General features: G+C 36.7%; 3 protein-coding genes across 3 annotated transcripts; 1 reads left to right on the top strand and 2 right to left on the bottom strand.

The window, feature by feature from the left end:
• Positions 1–226: 226 nt before the first annotated feature.
• npb (neuropeptide B) lies at positions 227–2,560 on the bottom strand. Its single transcript, XM_082190826.1, has 2 exons — positions 1,447–2,560; positions 227–718 (listed from the first exon to the last, which is right to left on the bottom strand). The coding sequence occupies exons 1-2, from the start codon at positions 1,714–1,716 to the stop codon at positions 590–592; spliced, it is 399 nt and encodes a 132-aa protein (XP_082046952.1). The 5' UTR covers positions 1,717–2,560; the 3' UTR covers positions 227–589.
• Positions 2,561–2,964: 404 nt separating this feature from the next.
• sgsh (N-sulfoglucosamine sulfohydrolase (sulfamidase)) lies at positions 2,965–7,666 on the bottom strand. The gene is made up of 7 exons (XM_082190827.1): positions 7,451–7,666; positions 6,947–7,107; positions 6,758–6,863; positions 5,423–5,754; positions 5,262–5,343; positions 4,976–5,179; positions 2,965–3,657 (listed from the first exon to the last, which is right to left on the bottom strand). Exons 1-7 carry the CDS (start codon positions 7,539–7,541, stop codon positions 3,098–3,100), a joined length of 1,536 nt encoding a protein of 511 aa, XP_082046953.1. The 5' UTR covers positions 7,542–7,666; the 3' UTR covers positions 2,965–3,097.
• A 65-nt stretch (positions 7,667–7,731) lies between these two features.
• On the top strand, positions 7,732–14,915 carry slc26a11 (solute carrier family 26 member 11; the record flags this gene model as incomplete). Its single annotated transcript, XM_082190828.1, has 11 exons — positions 7,732–7,877; positions 9,743–10,141; positions 10,217–10,409; positions 11,604–11,689; positions 11,801–11,880; positions 12,706–12,848; positions 12,923–13,101; positions 13,973–14,045; positions 14,152–14,202; positions 14,280–14,340; positions 14,889–14,915. Coding segments are annotated over exons 2-11 (1,076 nt in total), but the record flags the coding sequence as incomplete, so codon positions are not given.
• Between the last annotated feature and the right edge of the window lie 6 nt (positions 14,916–14,921).

Here is a 14,921-nt window from a genome sequence, read left to right as displayed (position 1 = left end):
CTAATTGCAGCAACATTTATTTTTTTACAGTGCAACATCTGATCTTTTTTATGGTACATTTGAATGTCTTGATGCCTGATTTCATTGAACAAAATATTTTTAAAAATGTGTCACAAAACAATATCCATCTTATTTTTAACGAATGTTGTGAGACTTCGGGTGTCATCCTTTTAGCTTTTCAAAACATCTCGTTATGCTGCTGTATATTCAAACTGGTATTTCTTAACCTACTATTTTAACATATTGTCTAGTTATAAATGCACTGTTTTGTAGCGCAAATAGTTTTGTCGTTAACCTCACTTTTTACATAGCGGCTGGTGAATCGGAAGTCCCGCACGTTCACAGAAAATAACATAATATACATAATACAAGTCATAGTTTAAAAAAATATTGTCATTGCTACAGAACTAAACATCTCAGGAAAGCAGATATTCGGGAGCAGCGCTGAACATCCCTGGGTTAAATCAAGTAAACATTCAATGTCAACAGCGCGCCTCACTGCCTTGGCTGTAAATACTCCTGAAATGAAGAGACTTTGGGTCGGGGAAGGAGAGCGAGAGAGAGAAAGAAAGAGAGAGACGGGTTCCGCTCAGGAGGTGAAGCAGTCCAGCGAATCGAGCGAGAGATACACGTCTGCTTTGCACCGAAACGTGCTCGAACCGTCCTGAACCAGCTCACAGCTCTGTAGGTTTGGAGAAATGTCCTTTACGCAGATGGCCTGAGGGGAACAGAACGGCACAGTAAACCTTAGTGGAAGTTGCATGCGATTCTGTCTGAATGAACGCTCTTCTACATGCTTTTTAAAATAAAGAAAACGGACAAATCAGATATCAAATATAATTCTGTCTACATTAAATCTGATGCATATAAAGTTTTTTAATGTAAAACATTTTTAAAGACTTAATAATTTTTTTTGTGCTTTAATTGGTTCTTTAAAAACAGCTTTCCCCCATATATATTAACAATCTTTTCATCATATAAACGTTACATTAATAATATTTAATGTACATTCAAATGTTCAGGAATGTTCTGAATATATATATATTCATATTTGAATGCACACGAACTAATAATTGGTTATGCTTTTTTAATATATCACTTTAGCAATAAGTTTTGCAAATATATACGAGAAAATTATTAAACTGTTTAATGTAAGTTCATATATAGCCTACATACAGACATACATACATAATTGAATGCAAATTAACTACATCCTAATCAACTATTATATCATGTTTATTAATTTTATTAGGCTTATTTAAAGTCTAAATTGTTTTATAAAATAAAATTACGGTTTAAAAATATTAAAATAAAAATATTACTAAATAACATTTAAATAAACTGCCCATGTTATATATGTTTGTGTATATATAATAGGGTATTGTTTACTTTTTCTTATGTAATAGGCTATAATATAATAAAACGTGTTTTCATCAAATAGTTTACCATGTTTTTGAGGACTGGCGTTTGTCTGCTGCTGAGGTCGGGTATCGCGCTGTTGGAGACGCCGGGGGTCTCGCCGCTGTCCAGCGCGGATTCTCCCTCAGATCTGCGCACATACGGCGACCTCCGGATCCCGGACAGCAAACCCGAGGCTCTCCCGACGGAATAGTAGCTCGGCCCGGTGGACTGCTTGTACCAGGCGTCTGTAGGATGGCTGGAGATGAGGATGGAAACAGCCACGAACACCAGCACGGATCTGACGGACTTCTCCATTGCGCACTTGACCCAAACGTGTGTTTTGATCTATGGTGCCTCGTAGCTTTTGGATTGATGTTCTCCACATCTGGAGTTTATATATACCCCTCGGAGTCGTGATCTCGTTCGTCATTCCCCACTAGATGATTCATATTTCCGGCCAATAGGATTGATTTGCGCGTCTTTGAACGTTTGGAGACGGTTGGGGAGCCTTTAACGTCAGGTAGATGTGATGTATGACGAGATCATATTGTTCCTCTGTCACTGAGCCTGTCTATATTGATCAATAAACGTCTTTCTGGCGTCACAGCACAAATGAAAAAAGATAATAAAAAAAATCCCGTGCGTAAAGACGCAGACAAGCATTACCCAAAGAATAACGGTATCCAAAAATGTTAACTTGATGTAAATTAGAAGAGATTTGAATAGAATATAATTCAATAAATACAGTAATGAATAATTGATTAAATGAAATCTAGGTAACACTTTATTTTGAGGTGACAAAGTTACACTTTACTACATGTACTTACGATGGTAATAACAGTAAATTATGCAAAATTACAAATAACTTACCCTAACCATAACTCTACAGTAAGTACATGTAGTTAATTAATATTACTTAGTACTTATTTGAGTGAGAACAATGTAACTATACGTCACCTTAACGTGTCTCAATAATGAATGATTTTAATATTGACTTATTGATTTCTCTGTAATTACACTTTTGGATAAACTGTTTTACAGTGTTGTCAGACTTATAAATAATTAAATGGAGAGAGCACTTTCAATATTGTATCTCGAACAGCTACAACAAGCTTAAAATTTAAATTTAGAAAAAAATATATAAAAAAAATATTTTGAAATCCTTTGGTAAGGCGACATTTAAGCAATTAGCCAAAAAGTATACATATATAATAGTAAAAACAATAATTATTAATATTATTATTCAAATTATTATTAATATGTGATCATATTTTTAATAATAATACAAAATATTTTAAATATAATTTTGAAATGTTGTTCCTTAGGTATCTGAGATAACATTTACACAAGAAGCCAAAATGTAAATAATATATTATCATTATTATTACGACGATATTTTTATTGATAATAAATATTATAATAATAATAAAAGTTAAATAACATTGATTGACATCTGTGGCTGCTTAAAAAGAAAAAGTAAGGCAGACGACATTTAGATGGAGTCTTATTGCCTTTTTACAAACTATGATAATGATATTTTCAAATAAAGAAAATTAGATCATGTTGACATTTTGTTATTCAAAATGTTTATTAACATTTTCAATATAAAAGCTACAAATATATTCTCAGATTAAACCATTTAAATATTGAATCTAAACCATAAAAGGATGAAAGTCTTTTCTTTCATTTCAGGCACTTATAGTCCGTTGTACAAGGGTCTGCACTGCGGTTCCAGCTTAGTCTCGAGAACCGCATCTGGCTCGCACACCCACGGATCCTCGGTTCTCCACTGCCACTTCAGCAGCTGCTCCCTCAGGCTCTCCAGAACTGGGGCGTATGCCGGATCACCAGCCAGATTCCGCCTCTCCGTCGGATCCGACTGGATGTCGAACAGCTCCCACCTCTCCCGGTAGTAATACTCCTTTAGAGTCTTGAACCAGCCTGTGGGCCGGCCCGACCGGGTCCGGTTTAACAGATCCTGGAAGGTTGGGGACACGTAGAAGTCCTGGTCTATAGGAAAGGGCATGCGGTAGTGAAGATTGTGCAGGAGCCGGTAGGGGCCCTGGTGGATGGAGCGCATCGGGTAATACATAGTGACCTCGTGGAGACTCTGGCTGGCGTAGACGGTGACCCAGGACGGTTCTGAGCTCAGGGCCGGGAGGAGAGACCGACCCGTCAACTCAACCGGACGACCACCCGAGAGACTGTACGACGGATAGGGCAAAGAGAACCAGTCCAGTATGGTGGGAGTGATATCTGAGGGGAAAAAATGAGAGATGCTGTTTTACAGTGTCATAAAATAGAAAGATATGACCGTAAACACAGACTCAAGTACATACAAACAGAAAATGTTACATTAATCTGTCAGTATATAGAAAGATAAGAGTTTAAACACTGACTCAAGTGCAAAAAGGTGCAATAGTGAAGGACGCCATTTTTTTTTATATCGTACGAATAACTTGCGGTTCGAACAAATAGAAAATGTTGTCGCATTGGCAATTTCATACAAATAAAAATGTTTTCACATTTGCAATAATCTGTCAGTATATAGAAAGATATGAGTTTAAACACTGAATCAAGTGCAAAAAAGGTGCAATAGTGAGGGACGCCATTTTTTTATATCGTTCGAACAACGTGCGATTCGTACAAATAGAAAATGATGTTAAATTGGCAATTTCATAAAAATAGAAAACGTTTTTAATAATCTGTCAGTAAATAGACAGAAATTACCTTAAACACTGAATGAAGTGCAAAGAAGGTGCAATAGTGAGGGACGGCATTTTTTTATTTCGTACGAACAAGTTGCGATTCGTACAAATAGAAAATGTTGTTACATTGGGAATAATCTGTCAGTAATTAGAAAAATATGACTTAATACACTGAATCAAGTGCAAAAAGGTGCAATAGTGAGGGACGGCATTTTTTTTATATCATACGAACAACCTGCGATTCGTAAAAGTAGAAATTGCCACACACACACTATATTGTTTTTCAAAATCTGTACGAAAAAAAAGAAGAAATTGTCGTTCACGATACGGCACATTGGTAACACTGTCAACTCAAAATAGAAAACAAAAACAAAAAGGAGCACTTCCGAAATGCTGCTTTTCATTATCATACGAATACATTTTTTCGTAAAAGCTGTGTTACATTCATCCAGACTTGTAATACAAGAGAAAGACAATTGGCCTAAAACACCTAAATGGTGCAGTAATGAGACTAGTGTTTCAGAGTCCTACAAACTATTTGTAAAAAATATCAGTTGTCCTGGACTTAAACGCAGAAACAAATTTGAAAGATGTTCTTTTTTCAGCGTAGTTCAAATAATTAGCAAAACAAATAATCATCTTACAGTTGTACTGCATGCTGATACAAATGTGTCATTCAGTAGAGAGTTGTTCCATGATCTGGCCTCAAAAACAGGAACAAGTGCATGAAGGTGTAGTGTCGTATTAAAACTAGGCGTACAGCACCACCTAGTGGTTAAAGCAGTTACAGCACATCTTCAGACCACGAAGGACTTTGTTCTTTGTTTACACGTGTAAAGAATAATCAAACAGTGATTGGCTCTTACCCAGCAGACTGACGTAGGCCTGGCTGATCTGTCCCCAGCGCTGCCGGTGTTCAGGTGAGGACACCAGCATGGGTTCCTTCACACCTGAGCCGTACAGGTTAGTGCGTCCATTGGGGAACGGAATTCCGTTATCCGAGCTGTAGATCACCAGAGTGTCATTTTCAAATCCCGCATCCCGTAGTTCTTGAAGAACCAAACCAATGCCTTGGAAAAAAACAACAGAAATTTATGAAAATCTACACAAGCTAATATTTTCATATTAGTGTGAATGACGTAAAATATGAACCTTGGTCCAGCCGGCTGACCGTTGTGTACTGGGCCGCTATATCCGCCCTTGCCGCAGGAGTGTCCGGAATAAAGTACGGAACCTAGTTAGATATTAAGAGACTGATGGTTGGGAACTTCAACTAATGACTTTTTACATTTTTCTTTATTTGTAAGGCTCACCTTAACCTGGTCTGGAGAGTAATACTTCGGCCGCCAGTCCGGAATTCTTCCCATTCCACTCTCTCCATTCCCAAACTTTTCACAGAACACTCCATACTGAGGCTGGGAATGGCCACAGCGGTGAGGATCATGGAACGCCACGTAGAGGAAGAACGGACGTTCCTCTTCCGTCCCACTTCTCTCCGCCTTCTGGCTCTGGAAGAACTTCCGAACAAGGAGCTTGATCTTGGTGATATTCCGACCGACCTGCAGCACGGAATTGGTCTCTTCTGTGTAGGCGAAATCGAACGGGTATACGGGGCCCGGACCGACGTGTTTTTTCCCGATGATTCCTTTCCAAAGAAAAGCAATCCTGATTTTGAAAAATTCCACATTTTCCAAGATTTTCCAAGATTCACATAAGCTTATTTGCTTTCTGTACTGGCTTTTTGCATCCATTAAGCACAAAAGGTTGTTCAAAATTTGTACTGAAATGTTTTCTTACGATAAGCACATATTCGTTCAAACTGTTTCTTCCCGACAATTCCTTTCCAAAGAAGTCAATCACGAATTTGTAAAATTCCCAAAATTTTCCAAGATTCACTCGTTTCAAATGACCTTCATGCTTTTTTCTAATAGGCTAATAGTAAAAAATTTCGTACAAATTCATATGAAATCGCCACTTGGTAACATAACGTTTTCCTGTGAGATCTGGTTGCTCGGCTCCGTTTCCATTCCCCTTCAAATTGCGCAAATTGAAATTGCGAATTGAAAATACGCCCAATGGAAACACGTCAATTTGGCAAAAACTCCCATAAATCGCAAACAAATTTTACGCTCGCATGGGGTTGTTTTTCAGGCAATTTGAAAAAGGAATTATTTGCAAAACTGCAATGGATTTAAAAAAAAAAACATTTACAGGCTTTCCTTACCATCAATGTTCTTGGATAACACTCCTACGTCTCCTTCGATTAAAAATAATGGCTAGTGCTGTTGCTGCGATATACATATCACTTGCCATGATTTTTGAATGACTTTTCACGAGAGGAAAAAATTACGTTTTAGTCGCATAACATCGGTTAATGGAAACGCAGTCATTTCACAATCGTTTTGATCAACATTTAGAAAATATTGCGCAAATGTGTAATGGAAACCAGACTAATGTGTCGTTTGGCCTAAAATACAAAAATGAGCCACAAAAGGTATACGAGCGAGATTTTTGTTTCAGAGTGGTATGAATCTGTCATTCAGTCAGGAGTTTTATTATCTGGCCTCAAACACAGAAAGTGCATGAAGGTGCAGTGTTGTAATAAAAAATGTGTTTTTCTGATTTATTTTCATGGATCTTCATCATACCTGTGTGGATGTTGGCTTGATTCAGGAGGAGAGGAAGACTGCGCACTCCATCAAATGAGTTAAAGTGATGAACTCCCTGATGCAGGCCGTACATCCCATTCTGGTGCTGTTGATCAAGGAAAAAGAAGTTCAAGGCAATTTTATCCATTAGTCTGGGCAAAAATAAATAGACTTTTACATGCTGGTTACCTGTGGTAGTCCAGTCAGGATGGTGGAACGGCTTGGTGAGCAGCTGCTGACGGAGGTGAAGGCGTTCTTGAAGATCACGCTGCGCTCAGAAAGAGCCCGAAGATGAGGTGTCTGGACCACAGTGTTGTTGTAGACATCCGTCTCGAACCCACCATCATCAGCTGCCAAAACATGACAAATTTACACTGCAAAGGTGGCACAGAGGCGCTTCTGAGCTGCCATTTAGGTGGCTTTTTACAGGCTGTTTAATGCTCCCCACAAGTGGCATAAATGCATTTACACAGCAAATATAACTGTATACTGTGATGCTAGTAGCTAAGGTGGCATAATTTAGTCTGGATTTTATGCGGCATTGGCTCTTTATTCTGAATTTTGAGCAGGAACAGAGCAGCCTGTGTAAAATCGCCTATTGACGCATTGACACATCGTTAATATAACATAACAACAAATCAAACATCATAACAATATAGAAATACTGTCAAATCAGTATTTACAAATACACACCAATAATGAGAAGCACATTTCTTCTTCTGCACTCTCCTATATCCCAACAAACCAGGAAACACAACAGAGTCCACCCGAACAAAAACGACATGTTAGAGTCATTTGCCTCGCACACCTCCTGTAATGTTAGTAAAGCAAACGGAAAAGTCTTTAAAACTTTTGTTTACACTCAGCGAGACAAACTTCCGCCATCCATGTGAGTCCATCACATGACCACGATCAGCTGACGCAAAGCTTCAGCCAATCGCGTCGCGCGTCGCTGCCAACGTCACAAAGGTCTGTTTTTCAGTCTGTCAAAAAAAACGCGATACACGTCAAAGTGCTTTGATTTCAACGAGTATCTTTATGTTTTTGATGTGTATAATGAAATTACGTCCGTGGAATGTGTCCACTCCGATGAAGCACGAGGCTCGAAGTCATTTCTAAGGTTTGATCTTTAACTTGAATTTGCAGTGTGGCTCTGATCATTGATCTCACCTAGTTTGGTTTGTAAATTCGATTTCCAAACAGTTTTTAAACGATATTATATTATTATTATTTACTATTTATGTGTTTTTTCAGATACTTATTCTTCGATTTACCCCATGGTTTCATAAAGTACACTGGATACTCAAATCATGTGATTCTTTTAAAATATCATAAAATCATATGACTCCTGTCAAAACTCTGCAGTAATCAGTTTTTAAGGGTATTTTAAGCAACATTTCGATTTTTATTTTGTTACTGTAATGTAATGTATCTCGGCAAGGTAATGCAAAAATAAACAAAACAAACTGTAATGATGATTATTACTGTAACGATAAATTCTTTAAGTGTATTTTTTTACCATTACGATTTTTTGTACTGTAATGCAAAATACATATGACATATTAATTTTAATATAGTTAGCAATTTTTCCAAAGGTGTGTGTGTATATATATACAGTGCTATGCATAAGTTTAGACACCCATGCTAAAGTTGACTAAAAAGAGGAATAAAAAAATCATCTTTTGGAAATTGAACTTAATGCCTTAATTCATTTTTTTTTTGAAAAATCCAACCTTTAAGGACACCAATTTTCTTTGTGAATGAATAATGTATCGTAAATAAATAAATGTTCTTCCTTAAAATACAGGGTGCATAAGTCTGGACACCCCCATGTTAAATTCCCATAGAGGCAGGCAGATTTTTATTTTTAAAGGCCAGTTACTTCATGGATAAAGTGGATAAAGTTCCCTTGGCCTTTGGAATGAAAATAGCTCCACATCATCACATAGCCTTCACCATAACTAGAGATTGGGATGGTTTTATTTCAGTTAGCCTAATAGCTGGTTTGATTTGCATTGAGAGATGATCTTATGGAAAGTACCCCATGCTAATCTCTAGGTATGGTGAAGGCTATGTGATGATGTGGGGCTATTTTAATTCCAAAGGCCAAGGGAACTTTATCAGGATGCATAGTATCCTGGATCCATGAAGTAACTGGCCTTTAAAAATAAAAATCTGCTTGCCTCTATGGGAATTTAACAAAGGGGTGTCCAGACTTATACACCCTGTATTTTAAGGAAGAACATTTATTTATTTACGATACATTATTCATTCACAAAGAAAATTGGTGTCCTTAAAGGTTGGATTTTTCCTAATTTTTTTAATTAAGGCATTAAGTTCAATTTCCAAAAGATGATTTTTTATTCCTCTTTTTAGTCAACTTAAGCATGGGTGTCTAAACTTATGCATAGCACTGTATATGCAATTCATTACTGCTATGCAAAACATAAATAAAACAAACACTTTAAGTACACACAAAAAAATAAGTAATATAGACTGAAAATAAATAAAGTCTATATTACAACAATTTTTTTTAATATAGACTCGAAATCTCTAAATATATTAAAATACTGTCACAATGAAAAAAGGTAACACTTTACAATAAGGTTTCATTAGTTAACATTAACCATAATTCTACAGCATTTATTAATCTTAGTTAATGTTAATTTCAACAGTAAAAAGTAGTTTCATCATTAAAATCTATTTATTGTAACAGTAGTCAATACAATGTGAACAAACATGAAGGACTGTATTTTTTAACAAAGATTAATAAATACTGTAACAAATGCACTGCTAATTGTTAGTTCATGTTAGTTAATAGTACATTAACAAATGAGACCTTACTGTAAAGTGTTACTGAAAAAACATTATTTGTGTGAAAAATAGGCCTCGCATTCTATGCAAAATGTTTTTGATAGATATTAAAAGAGTGATGAAAAGGGTTTGAATCATGTTATCAAGCATTTTATGTCTTGTAGTTCTCAGGTTTACTTTCACTAAACACTTCTGGAGGAGTGTTTCTGGATCTGGAGGGTTTGAACACCACACGGCCCAGGAGAGCTTGTTTGCACACGAGATCCAGTGCTCCACCCTTCCCATGAACCCTTTGCTCGTCCACACCCTTGAATAATAAAACGTCCCGGATGAAGCAGGGCAGCTCTTTGTGTTCCTCTTGACTGATGGTGGATCTCTATAGATCTGATGGAGGCTCTGACAGGAATCCGCTGGAATGCCGCCCTGCGCTCTTGTTTCCCCATCCTCTCCTGGCTGCCCAGGTATAACCTGACGTGTGTGAGGATGGACGTGATCGCCGGTGTGACGGTGGGGTTGACCGCGGTTCCTCAGGCGCTGGCCTATGCCGAGGTGGCTGGTTTACCTGTGCAGGTGAGAACATTCACGTCCTCTCACACACTGAGTTTGGGGAAGGTTTTCTCGAGACGCTGTTTCTTTGTTTTTCAGTACGGTCTGTATTCTGCGTTCATGGGTTGTTTCGTCTACTGTATATTTGGCACGTCGAAAGACATCACGCTGGGCCCGACGGCCATCATGTCGCTGCTGTGTTCGGGGTATATCGGTGGAGACCCTGTGTTCGCCGTGGTGCTCACCTTGTTGTGCGGCGTCATCCAGGCGGGAATGGCTCTACTGAGGCTGGGTAAGATGGAAAATGGGGTTAATGTTTAAATTTAAGCCATATTTTCGCTCTATGTTGAAAGTTAGATAGTCTATTTGGTTAATGTAGTGTTAGTATTGTTTAAACAGTCATGTGTTACTTTAAGCATGACTAAAGTAGCAGACTCAGCTGTCTGTAAATCAGTACCATCTTGAAAACAGGAAGTTGGTGTTTTTTTCACTCTCACAGAACTATCAGATTGTATTACTTCCTGTGCAACTTCCTGTTCATGCCTTTAAGCCGCACGGCAAAATATAGCAACGGTTTTTTAAGAGCGTGGTAGCTGAGGTTGTGGAAGTGGCTGAATTACATAACTAATAGACGAAGGTGATAAATCTTTACAGCAGAAGAAACTCAACAACAGAAATATATGTTGTGTATCATTTATGGTTTGCATAAGAAATAAAAAAATCTAAAATTAACAATAATAATAATAGTAATTATTATAATTATATTAGAATTTTGAGCTCTTTTCATTTGCATTTTCAGAGATAATAATATATTAAATGTAATTTTTTTATATATATATATATATATATATATTATAATATATTTACAAATTATTAATAATATAAACAATTATTATTATTATTATTACTACTACTATTATTATTATTCTATAATTTATATCAGCACATTTTCGATGTGTTGTAGCGTTATAATTAAATGAAAATAAAAAAATAAGTATTTTTAAACGTATTTTAGCTTTAAAATTTAAAATACAAAAAAATACAAGATTAATCAAAAAAGCGGAGAGAAATATATATACATAATAATAAAAGTATTTATTTATATCATTTTAACATTATCCAGTTATTATTTTTATTATAACATTTTGGGAACTTTTTAACTCTTTAAGCGTGTTGTAGCTTTATAATTAAATGAAAATTAATTAATAAATAATATACTATCCCAAAAAACTAAATTTTATATTTGTGATTTCAGAGATAATATATTAAATGTTATTGTTTATAAAAAAAAAATATATATATATTATAATAATTAACATAATAAACATTTTAAAACTTTTCATAATTGTGTCGTAGCTTTATAATTAAATGAAAATTTATTAATTCATGAAAAAAAGCTCAATTAAATGTTTGCGACTTCAAAAGTTTTTGGATGTGTTTTATTACGGTCAGTCACCTGATCTGCTGTTGATTTCTTCTTCATTAGGGTTCCTCTTGGACTTCATCTCATATCCAGTAATTAAAGGCTTCACCTGTGCTGCGGCCGTCACTATCGGCTTCGGCCAGGTCAAGGTGAGAGTCTCAGATGCCTCTTTTCATTTCAGTTGGATATATCTTGAATGTCCTTGAAGATTTGTGAAGAGTTTTTGTGTCCTGTGTCAATCCTCTCCACTCGTTCTGCAGAATATTCTGGGTCTGAAGGAGATTCCACAGCAGTTCTTCCTGCAGGTTTACTACACCTTCCACAAGATCCCTGAGGCCAGGTGAGCACACGTGTTTGACCAATGAGCTCTCACCATTTTCTTATCCCGGTAGTGTTAAAGTGCCACTATTATGCTATATTAAAGGCTCCTAATTTTGTTTTGGAGTTCTCCTACAACAGGTTTATGATTGGTCTACTCTGCTCTAATTGGTCAGATGACCCAGTCTGTTGTGATTGGTCTACTCTGCTCTGATTGGTCAGATGACCCAGTCTGTTGTGATTGGTCTACTCTGCTCTAATTGGTCAGATGACCCAGTCTGTTGTGATTGGTCTACTCTGCTCTAATTGGTCAGATGGCCCAGTCTGTTGTGATTGGTCTACTCTGATCTGATTGGTCAGATGACCCAGTCTGTTGTGATTGGTCTACTCTGCTCTGATTGGTCAGATGACCCAGTCTGTTGTGATTGGTCTACTCTGCTCTAATTGGTCAGATGACCCAGTCTGTTGTGATTGGTCTACTCTGCTCTGATTGGTCAGATGACCCAGTCTGTTGTGATTGGTCTACTCTGATCTGATTGGTCAGATGTCCCAGTCTGTTGTGATTGGTCTACTCTGATCTGATTGGTCAGATGACCCAGTCTGTTGTGATTGGTCTACTCTGATCTGATAACGATGGTGTCAATTTTACCATATTAATTCGATTTGATTCTTTCTTTTGGGAGAAAAACTCCATTTATCTGCTTTGATCTTTGAAACTTTTCAGACATTTTACTTTGACAAACAACTATATAACACACTACATGAAAGGAAATATCTGAAAAAGCATAATAGGGGCACTTTAAATAATCTGTTCTAAGCTGCCTATCTAAATGATCTCTGTTCTCAGAGTCGGAGATGTGATTCTGGGCCTGTGCTGTCTGTTCTTCCTGATCATGATGACGCTGATGAAGAATACTCTGGGTCCTGCTGAAGATGAGGCTCCTTCCCTTGTCCGATCAGCTCGAGGGCTGGTGTGGAGTATAGCTACTAGTGAGTGCTTAAAGTCTTTGTGAATCTATAAATGAACTGACAATTATTTAGGGACATCCTTCTTGTGTCCGCAGTCCGGAACGCTCTGGTCGTCGTAGCGGCGACGGCTGTTGCGTATTCCTCAGAGGTCACGGGACACCATTTCTTCAGTCTCACCGGGAAAACCGCCAAAGGACTCCCTCCTTTCAAAGCTCCGCCCCTTTCAGAGACCATAGCCAATGGCACGGTGATTACTTTCAGTGACATCGCAAAGGTGAGATATAGTTGTGTAGTTTGTGATAAAAAGATTTCAGTTTTTGATGCGAAGGACCCCTATCAAAAAAAGTGTACCCTATACTCTGATGCTGCTTAAGGTAGAATATTTCCATTGTTTTGAAATTGAAAAATAAATAAATTATTATAAATAAATAAAAAGTGTACCCTAAAAAAATCTAATACTGCCCAATTATATTAAGAAATACATTATTAAGCCATTCATTTTTACAACAGGACTGCCAGTAGATTGAGATAATAAAGATTATTCTTGTTTTCAGTAAAAAAAAGTTTAGAAAAGATATAATACAATACAATTATATTTCATTTAGATTTATAATAAAAAATATAAATTATCTAAACACATGAAATGTTATATTGTATATATAAAATGTTAAATATTTAAACATTAAAAATCTTAAAATATTCATTAAATATAAAATAAATCTTAAAATAATATATATACAAATTCTTAATATAATATAGGTTCTTATTATTATATTATTTTACAAATATTTTAAAGTTTTATATTGTCACTGTACTAAGTCCCATTATATATATTTAAGAAAAAAATTCTTCTACGTACTGTTAATGTCAGATGTATAAACTTTATACATGATTATTTTTATACTATAAAAAAAAACCAGTTCTGTGAATAGAATAATAAAATATTTTGTAATATTACCGGTATATTTTAAAAGCACCCTCTAGCACCTCCTGGTGGACCCCAAAATATTGAACTGTCATATAACACTACAATACAGAATAGTATATCATAGTCCTAGTGAAGTATATGTGACATTTTAGAGATTTTAAGTGGCCAATCAAGTAGAATAGTGATCATTACTGACCAATCAGGTGTATTTCCTCAGGATTTAGGTGGCGGTCTGGCTGTCATTCCTTTAATGGGCGTTTTAGAGAGCATCGCTATTGCGAAGGCATTCGGTAAGAGCTTATTTTCTTTAAAATACACCTAGAAGTCTCCTTACTTCTATATATATATAAACACAGACACTATTTGGATTCATTTGACTGTCTTTTCTTCATACAGGCAGCCAGAATAACTACCGAATTGATGCCAACCAAGAGCTCTTTGCCATCGGTGAGAGTTTCTGCTCCCTTATTAAGTTTTAACAGAGTATAAATGGGCCGTTTCTCATCACAATGATGTTCCTGCAGGTCTCACAAACATCATGGGCTCGTTTGTGTCGGCGTATCCCGTCACGGGAAGCTTCGGAAGGTCTGTCTGCATGCTAAACACTTATTTGACACATTCTTTAGTGTGTAATGTTGCAGTTTGAGCATGAAAAAGGTCTGCAAAGTTATAAAGTCACTCCTGAGAGAGTTATTCTCTATCAGTGTGCACTGTTTGTGAACTCCCTGAAACGCCTCAATTGTAGTCTTTAGTTTTCTTCCGGGAACGAACGAACACGTCACAATATTCCTCATTTACATAATTCCCGCCCAGGGCATATGTAACATAAAGGGGGCGGGGCCTGAATGAGTTGAGATAGTAGTGTGTTGAAACTCAGGTTATGGTAAGGGGTGTGGCTTTTCCCAAACACACTCGAAGTGCTTGACCAATCACAACACAGTGATACAGCCAACCAATCAGAGCACATTGAGCTTTTCGGAAGGAGGGGCTTCATAGAGACACGGATTGTTACTGACAGACTGGGAAGAGAGGTGCTGCAACAATGTCAAATATGTGAAAAATTTTAAGTTCTTTAAAGTGTCTGTTGGTTTGTTCTTCACTTTGTAAGTGTTTTATGTGGCGTTTTCTGACAGAACGGCTGTTAACTCTCAGACCGGAGTGAGAAC

The sequence above is a fragment of the Leuciscus leuciscus genome (genome assembly GCF_965113295.1).
Source record: "Leuciscus leuciscus genome assembly, contig: HAP1_SCAFFOLD_575, whole genome shotgun sequence".
NCBI lineage: Eukaryota > Metazoa > Chordata > Actinopteri > Cypriniformes > Leuciscidae > Leuciscus > Leuciscus leuciscus.
The sequence above is the reverse complement of the archived record's forward strand: the minus strand, read 5'-3'. Positions and strand labels throughout refer to the sequence as shown.